At 38.1% G+C, this 16,296-nt stretch overlaps 1 protein-coding gene across 2 annotated transcripts in view; it reads left to right on the top strand.

The window, feature by feature from the left end:
- The window catches only part of CRLF1 (cytokine receptor like factor 1), a 92,957-nt gene extending 77,878 nt beyond the window's left edge, over positions 1-15,079 (top strand). The window contains exons 6-8 of one of the 2 annotated variants that reach the window (XM_070745432.1): positions 1,885-2,053; positions 10,645-10,820; positions 14,651-15,079. In XM_070745432.1, coding sequence (XP_070601533.1) covers positions 1,885-2,053; positions 10,645-10,820; positions 14,651-14,674 — 369 coding nt within the window. In that variant the 3' untranslated portion in view covers positions 14,675-15,079. Of the gene's footprint in view, positions 1-1,884; positions 2,054-3,444; positions 3,528-10,644; positions 10,821-14,650 lie in introns of those variants that run through there. The other variant, XM_070745442.1, reaches the window with a different exon arrangement.
- The last annotated feature ends 1,217 nt before the right edge of the window (positions 15,080-16,296 follow it).

Raw genomic sequence — 16,296 nt, 5'->3', positions numbered from 1 at the left:
ACTTGCTTTCCCTACAGCCTGACTGCACTGTTCACCCATTTTGAGACTGTCAGAAATCACTACCCCTAAATCCTTCTCTTCTGAAGTTTTTGCTAACACAGAACTGCCAATACAATACTCTGGTTGAGGATTCCTTTTGCTTGTAGTCAGTCTGTGCGATCTTTTTGCAGCAGCTGAGTATGTGATCGATTGTTTCATCTGTTTCTTTACAGAGTCTGATTATTATTGTTGTTGTTGTTATTGTTATTATTATTATTAAATAAATAAATAAGTAAGTTAGTAAGTAAGAAGGAGAATGGTGAAGGTGTCCCAAAAATGCCCTCCCAGAGCCTCTACGCTAGCCAAAAATCAGCTAAGGCAATGGCTCATGTACGAGCAGATATGGCCCCATGTGCCTCCTGTGACACGCAGGCTACAGGTTTGGAATCACGGCCCTAAACCAGAGGCGGATTGATCCTAGTGCCTCCCCTCGCCAGATTTTGCTTCCCGCGCATGCACACAGCTCAACTCTTGCTACTGGTGCGCCATCCTTGACCATTCTGGTAGGAACCAACTACTGCCCTAAACTCTCAACACGTTTGGTACAATTTTTCAAATGTCTGAGTGTCTGTATTTCTGTTATAGGCATGAGAGAGCATCGGTCGAAGTTTCCCAATTTACAATTTAATTAATTAATTATATAATAAAAGTATCAAAATTTTAAACAAAAGATGAGAAAAAATAAGATATTTTCTTACGGAAAATGTTTACTTAAAATAAGGGGGGGGGGGGAAATTAAGCCAAAGGAAAGAAAGAAAGGAGGGGACATGATCGAAACATTTAAATATGTTAAAGGGTTAAATAAGGTCCAGGAGGGAAGTGTTTTTAATGGGAAAGTGAACACAAGAACAAGGGGACACAATCTGAAGTTAGTTGGGGGAAAGATCAAAAGCAACGTGAGAAAATATTATTTTACTGAAAGAGTAGTAGATCCTTAGAACAAACTTCCAGCAGACGTGGTTGGTAAATCCACAGTAACTGAATTTAAACATGCCTGGGATAAACATATATCCATCCTAAGATAAAATACAGAAAATAGTATAAGGGCAGACTAGATGGACCACGAGGTCTTTTTCTGCCGTCAGACTTCTATGTTTCTATGAAACAGAAAAATGTAGGAAAATATTATGACTTCCACCTTCCTTTCTATCCAGTAACCATCTTATTATTATTTCTTCTTTTTTTCCTCGGTGCTTCCCTTCCCCTTCCCTTTTTAAACCCTTTTCTAACTCCCAAATCCATAAATCATCCTTTCAGCCTTTTCCCTTTTCAACAAAAAAATCCTTAGCAGATTTCTAATCTTTTTTTTTTTATAAAGCATTTATCATTTTCCCCCTTACTTCGAGAATTATTGTACAGTAGTCCCTCACCTATCGCTGGTGTTACGTTCCAGACCCAGCCGCGATAGGTGAAATCCGCGATGGGGAATTTATCGACGGATAGTACTTATTTAAGTATTTATATTGTAATTGTTTGGTAAGTTTTCATTGTTTTAAGTGTTTATAAACCCTTCACACACAGTATTTATTTTAGATACAGTATTTAAATACAGTATTTACAATTTTAGATATATTTTTTTTTGAAAAACCTGCCGATCGAGTTCGGCGGGCTGTTTAAATCTGCCGATCAACTTCCTCAGAAACCCGCAAACCAGCGAAGATCCGCGAATGATTTTTCTCATTAATATTTCTTGAAAACCCGCGATGAAGTGAAGCCGCAGTAGGTGAAGCGCGGTATAGCGAGGGACTACTGTATTTCTATACAACTGCATCCAAAGCTTGCAATTCGGTGGATGGCAGAACCAGGTCTCTCTCAAAAACCCGAAATTTTCCTTTCTCTCGATAGGTTGTCGACAATGTTAGCAACCAGACCTCATGCCGGCTGGCAGGCCTAAGGCCCGGGACAGTGTATTTCGTCCAAGTCCGCTGCAATCCTGTCGGGATCTACGGTTCAAAGAAAGCTGGCATCTGGAGCGATTGGAGCAACCCGACGGCAGCCTCAACCCCTCGGAATGGTGAATAGGACCAATTTTCCTTTTTTTTTTTTCTTTTTTTTTTTTTTTTTTCAATTTTTTTATTATTTTTCATAAAAAGACAAACAAATACAAACAAACAATGAACATAAAGTGGGGGTGTATTTCCCCCGCTTCTTATGAAAGTATAAATTCAAATATAGAAAAAGAATACATATGTGTTAACTATTATAAAAAAAAAGAAAAAAAAAAGAAAAGATTAATAAATTTGGGTTGAAATTTACAAATCTTAATGTGGGTATTAAGGTTAGTATAACATAGTTACCAAAAAAGAAAGATACCTTTAATATAATCCTAATTACTATAATAAAATAGTGTTAAACCTTCAATCTAAACAGTAAGACTAAATTCAACTATTATACTTCAAAAATCTTAATATATTGTTTATACTTATACATACATAGCTATATCATAATCATCAAAAAATCCTTTTAAACTAATATTACTATTGTTATCATCTAGGTAAAAACTAATACAAAATAAAGAGAAAGAAAAAACAACCACTAACGATATATCTTATTTTTTCTTATCTATCCATTTGTAAACGTTGTTCCATGTTTCGTAAAATTTAGTATCCTCTTGATCGTTTAATCTTCTTGTCATCATATCCATTTCAGCGCAATCTAATATCTTAGCTATAACCTCTTCTTCCTTGGGGATTTCCTCCCCTTTCCAGTTTTGCGCATATATTATTCTAGCCGCAGTTAATATATGTATGATTAAATAAAAAATTTCTTTCTTATAGATCTGGGTTGTGACACCTAATAAATAAAATTCCGGGGTATTATCTATATCTTGTTTTATTATTTCTTTTAATATTTTTTCAATCATCTTCCAATATAGTTTTGCTTTGCTACATGTCCACCATTGATGATAGTAAGTTCCTATATCCTTCTTACATTTCCAACATATTGGGGATGTTTTGGGAAACATTTTTGCTATCCTATTTGGTGGGAGATGCCATCTATAGAACATTTTGATTTGGTTTTCTTTTAAGGAAACTGATTTAGTCATTTTCCAATTATTAATCCACACTTTCTCCCATGTGTCTATATCTATTTCCTTACCAATATTTCTACACCATCTTATCATAGTATCTTTTAAAGTCAACTCTATATTTTTATGAGCAATAAGTAGTTTATATATTTTCCCTATCATTTTTGTAGAGTTAGTGGTTATTAAGGTAGTTAAAGAATTCTTACTTTTATTAAAAATGTAAAGAGTTTTATCCTTCTGATATCTAGATCGGATCTGGGCATAGTGCCACCAATCTATTATTATCCCTTCTTCTTGTAGTTCAATTCTAGATTTAAGCTTCATCTGATCGTTTAATAGTTCTTTGTATCTATGAGTCATTTTCTTGTCCTTTATAGACTTTGGATGCGTTATTGCTTCTAAGGGAGCTAACCAATCTGGGATGCTTAAGAAATGATTCTTCTTTATATCTTTCCATACTTCTAGTAAGTATTTCCTTAATGTATGCCTTTTAAAATATGAATGGTTTTTGTCCTTGTCATACCATAAAAATGCGTGCCATCCAAGCATTAAATCATGTCCTTCTAGTTCGAGTGTTCTTTTATTATCTAAGATTATCCAATCTCTAAGCCATGTTAGTGCGGCGGCCTGATAGTATAATTTCCAATTTGGAAGGCCAAATCCTCCTCTTTCTTTAATATCTTCTAAGCAATTCATTTTTATCCTTGCTTTTTTACCTTGCCATATAAATTTTTTAACTAAGTTGGTTAAAGTTTTTAAAAAGATACCCCCTGGGTTTATTGGTATTGTCTGAAAAAGAAATAAGACCTTGGGTAAGATGTTCATCTTAATTGTTGCAATTCTTCCTAAGAAAGATATTTTCAAATTGTTCCAAGTTGCTAAGTCTTTTTTAATTTCTGCTAACAATTTCATATAATTATCATTTTTTAATGTTATTGTTTTCGCTGTTAAATTTATTCCTAAATATTTAACCTTTTTTACAGTCTTTATTCCAGAGATAGTTTCTAATTTAGTTTCTAGTGTTTTGTTCATATTTTTAGTCAAGTAATGTGTTTTGTTTTTATTTATCTTTAGACCTGCTACGTTTCCATATTGTTCAATGGTTTGTAATAAAGTAGGAACTGTTGTAGTCGGTTCTTCAATTATAAACATTAGATCATCTGCAAAGGCCTGGAGTTTATAGATTTCATCTCCTACGGTTAAACCTTTTATTCTGGGGTCCGCTCTTATTTTAATTAATAAGGTTTCAAGGGTCATAATAAATAACAATGGTGATATAGGACATCCTTGGCGAACTCCCTTATTTATATCAAGTATTGGTAATTGACTGTTATTCAATATTATATTCGTTGTTTGTTTTGAATATATGGAATCTATTAGATTAACAAATTTTGGGCCAAATCTCATTTTATTTAATTGCATTTTTATAAATATCCAATTAACGTTGTCGAAGGCTTTTTGAGCATCCAAAAACATTAAAGATGCCATCTTATCTGGGTGTTGTTCATAGTACTCTAGTATATTTATTACAGTTCTAATATTATTTTTAATTTGTCTCCCTGGAAGAAACCCATTTTGGTCTTGGTGTATTATTCCATTTATAACTCCTTTGAGTCTCTCTGCATAAATGGCAATAAAAATCTTATAGTCTACATTTAATAGTGATATAGGCCTATAATTTTTAATTTTTTCTGGTTCTGTACCCTGTTTATGTATTAAGGTTGTCAGTGATTCTGACCAAGATTTAGGAATTTTTCCGTCAAGTCTACAGGAATTAAAAGTTTCTAACATATGATTTCTTATTGTTTCATTATCTATCTTATACCATTCTGCAGGTATGGCATCTGGGCCTGTGGCCTTGTTGCTTTTCTGTTTTTTAATTGTTATTAGGAGTTCCTCCATTGTTATTGGTCCATCCATGGTAGCCTGTTGATCTTCTGTTATTTGTGGTAAATTTGAAGCCTCTAAATAATTAAAAACTTCATCTTCAATGACATGATCTTTAGCATATAATTCCTTATAAAAATTATACACAATGTCTGCCTTACCTTCTGTGTCGAATTTTATTTTACCATCTTTATCTTCTAATTTTTGGATTAATTTTGATTGACTCTGTTTTCTAAGTTTATACGCTAGCCATCTGCCAGGTTTATTTGCATATTCAAAGTATTGTTGCTTTGCTCTTTTAATCTTTTCAGTTAGTTGGTTTTGTTCTATAACTCTAATTTTATGTTTAATTACGTTTATTTCTGTCTTTAGATCTCTATTCTTAGTATGTTGCTGCGACAAGGATTCTAATTGTTTTAGTTCGTTTGTTAATTGTAAATACTCTGATTTCTTTTCCTTATTGTATTTTGCTGTATAAGATATTGTTAAACCTCTTATGTACGCTTTAACTGTATCCCATAAGTTCTGTGGAGTAGTATCTGATGTTTTATTAATTTCAAAAAATATTTTTAATTCCTTTTCAATCCAATCCTTATATTTCTTGTCGTTTAATATATACCTGTTCATCCGCCAATTGTTCTGTTTATTATTCATCGTCATATAGACCACTATTGGATTATGATCGGCCCATGTATTAACGTCTATCTCAACTTCTCTTATCTGTTCTGCCACCGTTTTTGGTGCCCATAACATGTCAATTCTCGTCCAAATTTTGTGAGGATTGGAATAAAAGGTAAATTGCCTTTTGAGAGGGTGTCTTTCCCTCCAAATATCGCTTAATAATAGTTCCGCTTTCATTTTTTGAAAAGTACTGGGTAGCAAGTTTCTTCTTGTTTTTTTGCCTTTTCCCCTTTTTTTATTACCTCCCCCTCCTGAGTGGTCTAATTGTCTATTCGCGATAGCATTAAAATCACCTATTATCAATAGATTATCAATAGCTAAATTTGTTATTATTTGGTGTAAATTTTTATAGAATGTCATTTGATCTTCATTGGGGGCATAAATAGAAACAACCACTAGAGGTCTGGGTTCAATATCTACTTGTACAATCAATATCCTACCCTCTTTATCCTTATATATTTGTTTGGAATTTATAGAATTCTTGACATACATCACTACACCTCTTTTTTTTTGGTCTGCTAATGCAGCATACATTTTTCCAATTTTGGGATTCAACAGTAATTTTTGGTTATCTTTTTTAATATGAACTTCTTGTAGTATTGCAATCTGAACATTTTGGTTTCTGATTTTGGAAAAAATTTGCTTCCTTTTTCTTGGTTCGTTAAGTCCATTAACATTTACGGAAAAGATTTTCAAGTCTTTATTCATTGTCATTTAATAGGTTTTTTGGTTTCTCGCTGAGGTTGAACTCTTCTAGAGCCTTGGTCCTGCTCTATTACTTGGGCAGTTGCCCCCAAGTTTTCTTCTTGCTGAATTAGTGATTTTTCCCCTGGTTGCTGTTGAGCTGGTTGTAATTGGACCACTAGTTGCTTACTTGCATGGTCGGAGTGGCCCAAACCACTCTGTTCAAGAAAGAACATAGCTTGATCTACGTTTTCCAGTTTGTACCTTGTAGAGCGCCATGTCAGAGAAAGTCCTTGTGGAATAAGCCAACGGTAAGTGATATTTTCTTTAATCAAGATTTTGGTTAAAAAGTGGTAATCTCTTCTGTTTTCTCTGACACTTCTTGGAACTTGTTTTAATATCTTTATTTCTACTCCATGTCGTTGAGGCGGGGAGTTTCTTGAATAATGAAGTATCTCATCTCGCAACGCCTTTCTTGTAAATTTAATATGTATCTCTCTTGGGAGGTTGTGTCGACGGATATAGCTATTCGAAATTCGGTATACTTCATCGATTTCTTTCTGTAAAGCCATGGGGTCCTCTTGAAGTATACCTCCAATGATTTCCGCCATAGTCGTTTTTAAGTCTTCATCTTTTTCCTCTTTTATATTCTGAAATCGAAGTCCGTACGAAGCTCGTTGCATCTCCAGCTGAATGATAGATTCATCATATCTTTTGTATCTTTCATCAGCTCTCCCTTCAAGATACTCCATTCTTTTCTCATTTTTGTCAGCTTGCTCTTCAACTTTTTTAACTCGGTCATCACTTTCTTGAAGAGTTTGTTGAATCTGCTTTATCTGATCTTTCATCTCGCCCATATCAGCTTTCATTTGAGCCATCTCCACTTTAAATTCTGCCAAGTCAGCTTTTATGGCTTCTCTTTGTTGTGTTGCCTCCTCCTTTATGGCTTCTCTTTGTTGTGTTGCCTCCTCCTTTATGGCCTCTCTTTGTTGAGTGGCATCTTCTTGTGATTTGACCATAAAGTCCTTCAAAGCATTCAAAGTCTCATGGATAGTTGCAAGATTGGACTGCATTGTTTTGTCTTTGTCTTTGTCTTTGGTAGACATGGTTAGCACTTGATGCGAAGGAGAAGAATGCGGTGACACTTGTGGAGATAGAGTAGTTGGTGTTGTTTGTTTCTTTGTTGTTTTAACAAGAGTTGAGGTGTGGGACATTATCAAATTAGAATCCACTATTTCAAATTTTAAGGTTAGTTTCAATTTTATATATAGTGAAAAGGAAAAGAAATTACTATAAATTCCAAATCTATTCAATATATTTTGTTTCCCTTATAATATGACTATACCAATTCAATAGCAATTCAATTAATAACAGAGTTCAAAAAAAGAAGAGAAAAAAGAAATATTATTGTTTAGTGCCACAGGGAAAAAAAAACAAGTATTAGCCTTTTCAAGTAAAAGGAGGACAGAAAATGAAAGAAGAAAAGAAATATCAACTGTATATAGAAGACAAAAGAAAAAAAAGAAAAAAAAAGTTTTTTGGAGGAGAAGACTTTAGGAGGAGGGAAGAAAAAAAGAAAAGGGGAAAAAGTGAAGTAAAAAGAATTGTTCAAAAAGAAAAAGAAAGAGGGTGGTATTTTAGTTCAACTATTTAGAATAGAGCAGGAACACAAGGTTTATTAACAATGCATATAGTTCAAACCAAACTTCTTCTAGTAATAAAAATGTAAGGAAGAAAGTCAAAGAAAAATCAGGGAAAAAACCAGATAATTATTCAAAGACACAATAACAATATTGTATACTTAAGTTCTTCTTATAGATCCTGTAATTTTGCTAGGAAGTAGTAATGAAGATCCAAATCTCAAAGGGTAAAGTTATATTTGATTTCAATTCAAAATTCAAGGAGTAAAGCAATTCCAAAGCTTGCTTATGTTCAAGATGGAGTCAGTTTATTTTCCAAATTCAAGACAGGAGCAAAGAACAAAGAAAGAGATCCCCAAGATGGAGTCAAATTAATTTTCGTGCAGCAGGCAGATGTTAAGCAAATAATCCAAAAGGTATCAGCAATAATCCAAAAGGTGTCAGCAAATAGTCCAAAAGGCTCAGCAAGTATTCCAAATAGGTTAATCCAACAATAAGTAATCCAAGAAAGAAGTGATTTCAATCTCTTCTAGGTTCCATTTAATTCATGATTATTAAGTTATTCATGTTGTGAAAATAGGCAGCAAGAAAGAAAAAAAGGCAGCAAGACTGTGTTCCTCCGCTTCAAAAATTAAGTCCAGAAGATTATAATTTTAAAAGTCTATCAAGAACAGATTCTGTTCATCACTAGAAATTTTCTTTAGCAGTTAAAATTTTCTAAATAGTCATGTCAAATTTAAACTATTTTGTTAAAGCATAAAGTCAGAAAATTATTTTGTAGATTCCCAAGTTCACGTTCAAAATGGAAAAGTAAAAGTGAAGAAGAAAAAAAATTAGGTCCGGCTGTTATTTGCGGATGGGTTTAAACAAGAAAAAACTTTCACTTTCGCCCTGGAAAAAAAAACTTTTACTTAAAAGTTTTACGATCTTCTGACTTAAAAACGAAACACAATGGAGATTTTTACCTCAAGTCCTTTCTCTGCTATATTCTTTTTCTATGTAGATGTAGATATTTTTACTTTCGCTTCTTTGCTTTTATTCTTCCCGCTGAGTGAGGGGAGAAAGCGCTGGCCGGTCCTCTTAAGCAAAGAGGAGCGGTTCTCCCGTCTCCGAAGCTGCGGGGCGAACCGCTGCCTCTGGAGTCCTGGCGATGGGTCCTCGGGCAGAGGAGAGCCCCCTGTTCATGGATCGGGCCATCCGGGCCCGATCCGATCGCAATTGCGACCTTCGGAGGGGGTAGAAGAGATTCGCCTGGCAGAGCCCTGCCAGACACGTCTCGCCGCGATCTCCACCAAACCGGAAGCCGAATAGGACCAATTTTCCATCCTTACCTTTGGCAAAGGGGGCGAGGGTTATTTTCCAAGCAGCCTAGAATAGGGGTTGACTTTAAGACTTGTAAACTTCAACTCCCAGAATTCTTTGCTGGCTGAGGAATTCTGGGAGTTGAAGTCCACAAGTCTTAAAGTTGCCAAGGTTGGAGACCCCTGGAATAGAACCTAAAGGTGCTTTTTCAAGAGGGAACTCTTGGGTTTTTTTTCTTTTTGAAGACGTTTCGCTTTCTCCTCCAAGAAACTTCTTCAGCTCTGACTGGATGGTGGGGAATGGAAGGATTTATACTGGTCATTTGCATCCTTTTAGCGAGTCGTTGAGGCCACCTGGAGGTTTACCTGGGTAGTGCAGATGGGTGTGGAGCCTTCGCTGGCTGGGGAATTCTGGGAGTTGAAGTCCAAATACCTTCAAGTTGTCAAGGTTGGGAAACACTGCTCTGGAGGACAGAAGGAAAAGGGAGGACATGATAGAAACATTTAAATACGTTAAAGCAGGGGTAGGGAACGTTGGCTCTTCTATGACTTGTGGACTTCAACTCCCAGAATTCTCTGAACTAGAATGATTGGCTCAGGAATCCTGGGAGTTGAAGTCCACAAGTCATAGAAGAGCCAACGTTCCCTACCCCTGCGTTAAAGGGTTAAATAAGGTTCAGGAGGGAAGTGTTTTTAATAGGAAAGTGAACTTACAAGAACAAGGGGACACAAGCTGAGGTTAATTGGGGGAAAGATCAAAAGCAACATGAGAAAATATTATTTCACTGAAAGAGTAGTAGATGCTTGGAACAAACTTCCAGCAGACGTGGTTGGTAAATCCACAGGAACTGAATTTAAACATGCCTGGGATCAACATATATCCATCCTAAGATAAAATACAGGAAATAGTATAAGGGCAGACTAGATGGACCATGAGGTCCTTTTCTGCCATCAATCTTCTATGTTTCTATCTTCTCCTCTTCACCTTCTTCTACCTCTTCTCCTCCTCTTCTCTGTTTCTTTTCACCCTCCTCTTCTTCTCTGCTTCCCCTCTTTCTCTGCTTCATTTTCTCTTTTATCTCTTCTTCCTTTCCTCTTCTTCCCATCTTTTTTCCTTCCCTTCTTCCTATTACTTCTCCTCCTCTCCTTCCTCTGCTCTCCTTTCTATTTCTTCTTCCTCTCTTCCATCTCCTCCTTTTCTGCTTCCCTCTTTTCTTTGCTTCATTTTCTCTCTTATTTTTCCCTCTTATTCCTTGTCGCTCTTCTTCCCATCCTCTCCTTTTTCTTCTTCTCTTTCTCTCTCCTTCTTCCTCTCCCCTTCTCTTCTTCACCTCTTCTTCCTTCAAAGAATATCCCTTGCCATCCTTTGCTTCCTCTTTTTCAGGGCGGACCCCTGGAGTTTGCGAACCCAAGAACGGAGAACATAACAACACGTTACGCCGAGAGCTCAAGCAGTTCTTTGGATGGATGCGCAAACATGGGACTTGTGCAAATTTGAGCATCAAAATGTACGATCAGTGGCGGGTGGCCCTGCAGAAGTCCCACAAAACACGCAACCAGGTAGAAAAGAACACCTGAGTTTTCACCGATGAAAAGCATCGTCTGGTCTGTACAGAGATGAGTGTACAGTCACTCACTGACTCCACGTGAAGACTCACGTATATTTGCTAAACTGAAATCAAATTGTCCCAGAGGTGCTTTTTTCAAGAGGCAACATGACTTTCTGGTTTTTCTTTGAAGAAATTTCACTTCTCATCCATGAAGCTTCTTCAGCTCTGGAAAAGCTCAGTGCTGAAGTAGTCCTCTTGGATGAGAAGTGAAGCATCTTCTTCTGTCCCAGCGCCGAGCCCCCCCAGAAATCAGATGCACACCAACGGATTAACTAATAAAGGTTTTACTATTTACAAAAGTCTTATTCGGTTTGAGTCTTTTCTTTAAAAAGGTGAAATATAGCAAAGGTTTTCGCCGCACTGTTTATAAAGTCTTAGCAGCTGGCCAGAGCCCCAGAAATAGATAAATCGCAGTAGGTTTCTTATCATCGACTTGCAGATCTTGGCTGGAGGCTCGGAGCTCATCAAGAAAGCTAAGAATGTGGTCCTTAAACACAAGCTGAAAACACAGGAGCGGAAACTGGAGGTCTACGACAGTGATGGCGAACATTTTTTTTCTCGGGTGCCGAAAGAGCGTGCACGCGTGCTATCACACATGTGCAAGTGCCCACAACGATAATTCAATGGCTGGGAAGGGTGAAAACAGGCCCTCTGGAGACCAGAAATGGCTTGTGTTTCACCCTCCCCAGGCTCCAAAGGCTTCTCTGGAACCAGGGGAAGGTAAAAATGCCCTCCCCCATCTCCCTGGAGGCTCTCTGAAAGCCAAAAATGCCCTCCCAGAGCCTGTGTGAGCCAAAAATCAGCTGGCCGGCACCCACATGCATGTTGGAGCTGAGCTAGGGCAACGGCTCGCATGCCAGCAGATATGGCTCCACCTGCCACGGGTGCCATAGGTTCGCCATCACTGGTCTAGTATAAACGAAGTTTTTCTCTGTGCCAAAGCGACACATGACTCTGCCTTAAATAATCTGAGGGCGTGGCCCAAGAGCCAGCAGTGCTACTCACGTGCTAACCATTCATGCCTCCTAGAGGCCCTCCGAACCCTAGCATCAAGAAGAGGCTCCTCCTCTTCTCCTGAGTCACTGATCTCGGGAGGTGCAGAAGGCCCTGGTTGCTCCTCAGCCTCCGACACCACCTCCTCTTCGTTGTCAGTCTGGGGAGCCAGGAACATGGGACACCTGTACCTCCACTGTCCCTGCGTCCTCTGAGTCCATCACTAATTGTGCAGGACATGAATGGGTCACAGCACATCTTCAAAGAAGAGCCAGAAAGTCCTGTTGCCTCTTGAAAAAAAACAACCACCTTTGGAACAACCATCGCCTGGACGACTGAGAATCTCCACTGAAATTAAATTGATTTTTCTTTTTAATTTTGGGTGAGGCAAAATTGAGACTGGGCTTCCCGCATTGACTTTGCTGGCCAGAATTTTGCAAAAGGTGATCCAACACGATCTCGGGACACTGCAACTGTCACGAATATGGACCAATTGCCCAACGTCCAAATTTTGATCACGTGACCACCGGGTGGCTGCAACATTTGCAAGTGGGAAAAAATGGTCAAGTCACCTTTTTTAGGGCCCTTGTAACTTTGAATGGTCACCATTTAATGAATGGTTGCAAGTCAAGGACTAACTGTACTCCTGTTGAGTATTCCCAGCATGACAATCCTGTGATGTGGGTTGGGCTGAGAGGTAGGGATGGGCCCAAGTTCCACCAAAAGAGAAAAGGGGAAAGAAATAAGAAAACCAGAAACTGCTTGTGACTCTCTTAGAATAGAACGGAATAATAGAATATAGGATAGAAAAATAGAATAAGCATAAAACGTGTTAAGCATAAAACGTATCAGGAAAGACTTCATGAACTCAATCTGTATAGTCTGGAGGACCGAAGGGAAAGGGGGGACATGATCAAAACATTTAAATATGTTAAAGGGTTAAATAAGCTCCAGGAGGGAAGTGTTTTTAATAGGAAAGTGAACACAAGAACAAGGAGACACAATCTGAGGTTAGTTGGATAGATCAAAAGCAATGTGAGAAAATATTATTTGACTGAAACAGTAGTAGATGCTTGGAACAAACTTCCAGCAGACGTGGTTGGTAAATCCACAGGAACTGAATTTAAACATGCCTGGGATAAACGTATATCCATCCTAAGATAAAATACAGAAAATAGTATAAGGGCAGACTAGATGGACCATGAGGTCTTTTTCTGCCGTCAGTCTTCTATGTTTCTAGGTTTATATGAATAGAAAAATAGAGTGGAATAGAACAGAACAGAATATAGAATATATAGAGTAGAGAATAGAATAGAATATAGAGTAGAAAAATAGAATAGAAAAATAGAACAGAACAAAATATAGAATATATAGAATAGAATTAGAATATAGAATAGAACATAGAATAAAATATAGAATAGAAAAATAGAGTAGAATAGAACAGAACAGAATATAAAATATGGAATAGGATAGGAAATGGAACTGAATGGAATAGGAGGGAATAGAATAGGGAATATTATAGTATAGAATAGAATTGCATTGGCATCCTTCATTCTCAAAAGACCAAGTTATCATGCTCTGGATTCCTCAGAGCATGAAGCCTGAGTAGGTTAGTATGGAGCAGAGGTCTTCCAACTTGGCAACTTTAAGACTTGTGGACTTCAACTCCCATAATTCTTCCTACTGCTCTGCTGGCTGGAGAATTCTGGGAGTTGAAGTCCCCAAGTCTTAAAGTTGTCAAGTTTGAAGACCCCCTGGTATGGAGGATAGACTCTATTTCAGAATAGAATATAGAATAGAAAAATAGAGTAGAATAGAATAGAACAGAACATAGAATATAAAATAGAAAAATAGAATAGAAAAATATAAAAGAATAGAACGGGACATAGAATATAGAATATAATAATATACTGCTCAAAAAAATAAAGGGAACGCTTAAACAACACTACAGTATATAACTCCAAGTAAATCCAACTGTGAAAACCAACTGTCCACTCCATAATAATAATTATTAATAATAATTTATTAGATTTGTACGCTGCCCCTCTCCGAAGACTCGGGGCGGCTCACAACAATAATAAAAACAATGTTACAGTGGAACAAATCTAATATTAAAAGAGAAAAAAAAACCATATAAAACCCCATCATTTAAAACCAAACGACACATACATACCAAACATAAAATATAAAAGCCTGGGGAAGGAAGCAACTTAGGAAGCAACACTGATTGACAGTCAATTTCACATGTTGTCATCACATTCAACTTTGTATGGAACAAAGTATTCAATGGGAATATTTCATTCATTCAGATCTAGGATGTGTTCTTTGAGTGTTCATTTTATTTTTTTGAGCAGTGTATAATAATAGAGTATAATATTATTTATTTATTTATTTATTTATTTATTTATTTATTTATTTATTTATTTATTTATTATTTAGATTTGTATGCCGCCCCTCTCCGCAGACTATAGAATAGAACAGGACGTAGAATATAGAATAAAATAATATAGGAATAGAATAGGAATAGAGTAGCAGAACAGAATATAGAACAGAACAGAACCAGAATCTGAAAGGGACCTTGGAGGTCTTCTAGTCCAGCCCCTGCTCAAGCAGAAGAACCGATACCGTTTCAGATTAAGTTGCTGTCTAGTCTCTTATAGAAGTGGGTGGTCTACAAATAATTGTGCAAATAAATAGGGATGAAGAAGATTCATCAATTCGGGGAAGGGGAGAATGCTACGGAGCCCCTGCTGACCGTTTCTGGTTTTAACCTTCTTTTCTCACCAGGTCCTGTCCAGTGACAAATCGTAGCTTTGATGGATGGTGGGACCAGGATTTACACTTCAGCGCCAAGCCAGTTGCTGGATTCAGGCCCGCCAAGGACCTACCCAAAGGAACTCAAGGGCAGCCCTAACCCAGATGGCCTCGAGCAGCATTGCCAAGGTGGTTTCACCACTGCTAACACCCTGCCTGAAAAACTGGCTAGAAGCTGGGCAGAAGTCAGCGCCTCTTCCCACCCACCCCCGACCCCCAGTAACTCTAAACCAGTTTCTCACATGTTTTTCAGCTGAGTTGAACTTTTGAGTTTTCTAATTAGGATATAAAGGAGTTCCCACTAGTTCACTGTTGTTCAATTATGTTCTGTTACATCCTTCCTAGGAAGAAGTAAACATTTCATCCATGCCTCCCAATTCTCTGATCTGGGGCCCAACGGAATTTTAATGTTGATATTTATTATTTTACTTATTGTAAACTGCAAGAAAACTATTGGCTGTGGAAATCAGCTCTACCCACTTACCTGGGAGTAAGTCAGACAACTCAGTGGGAGCCTGTTTTTGGTTTGGCTGCAATGGTTAGGGCCTTCTTTTGACATGGAGCCAGGCCAGCTAAATGAAGCCAATGTTTTGGGGTCAACAGCCTGGCCCATAAGTGCCGACTCTGCCGGGCACTCACAGCGAAGGGTGTGGAAGGCTTTAGGGTGCTGTTTGAAGCTTTCGCCCAGCTGCAGAGGACGTTCCTCCTGGTCCAGGAGCAGGTTCGTCACGCCGTTCATGGCTACGGCGACGCCCACCAAGAAGATCCCACGCAGCTGCCCTACCCCCCCTGGCCACCTTCTCTTCCGTTATCGGAGCAGCGTGCAACTGGGAAAACACTCCCTGTCCGGGGGAATCGAACGAGAGGGACCACACATGTTGCCCGGGGTCACACGTGCTCCCCCTAGCATCGCTCTATTTCCCCATCCCGGAGGGACGCGCCCCACCATTTGAGAAGCACCGCTTTAGTTGAAGGACATTTTGCCAGGGGGAAAAGTCTTCATGCCAGCTTTTTTTAACAGTGGCAAGATTTTATTTTTTTAAAAAAATCTGCAGTCTATCCAAATGTCCCCTTAGGTACGCCGTAAAGCGGTTCCGTTGCTTTAGGTCAGTCGTTTTCTCCTTAGGCTCCTCCGTTATGAAATTGGGGTCGGCTGCCTATTGGAAAGCGGAAACGGCTAAAGGAACGAGCTGTGTAATCGGGAAAAAAAAGAAACAGGTGTACATTTAACCTCCAATTTCTCCCGGAAGGAAAGGACGGCAAAACTGGTTGTGAAATTTCACAAGAGTTTTAATTCTTTTTATGTATGCTCCATTGTTAAAAATGCCAAGTGTTCGATACCTGTTTTATGTCCGAAGCTGTGATTTAGGTGTTTTTTTCCCCCTTCTCTCTGTCACTCTGCAAATCTGGGAGGTTTTGTATCCAGAGCCGAACCCATCTTTTAAACTGACGTCACCTGCCTCTCCTTTTAATTGGATTAAATCAGTACAGTGATCCCCCGGGTATTGCGACCCCGATCATTGCGAAATGGCTATATGGCGATTTTTAAACCCGGAAGTAAAAACACCATCTGCGCATGCACGCCCTGTTTTCTATGGGCACGCATGCGTAGATGGCGC

Source organism: Erythrolamprus reginae, chromosome 1 (genome assembly GCF_031021105.1).
Source record: "Erythrolamprus reginae isolate rEryReg1 chromosome 1, rEryReg1.hap1, whole genome shotgun sequence".
In the NCBI taxonomy this organism is placed as follows: Eukaryota; Metazoa; Chordata; class Lepidosauria; order Squamata; family Dipsadidae; genus Erythrolamprus; species Erythrolamprus reginae.
Note: the sequence above shows the minus strand (reverse complement) of the source record. Positions and strands in the feature narration are given on the sequence as shown.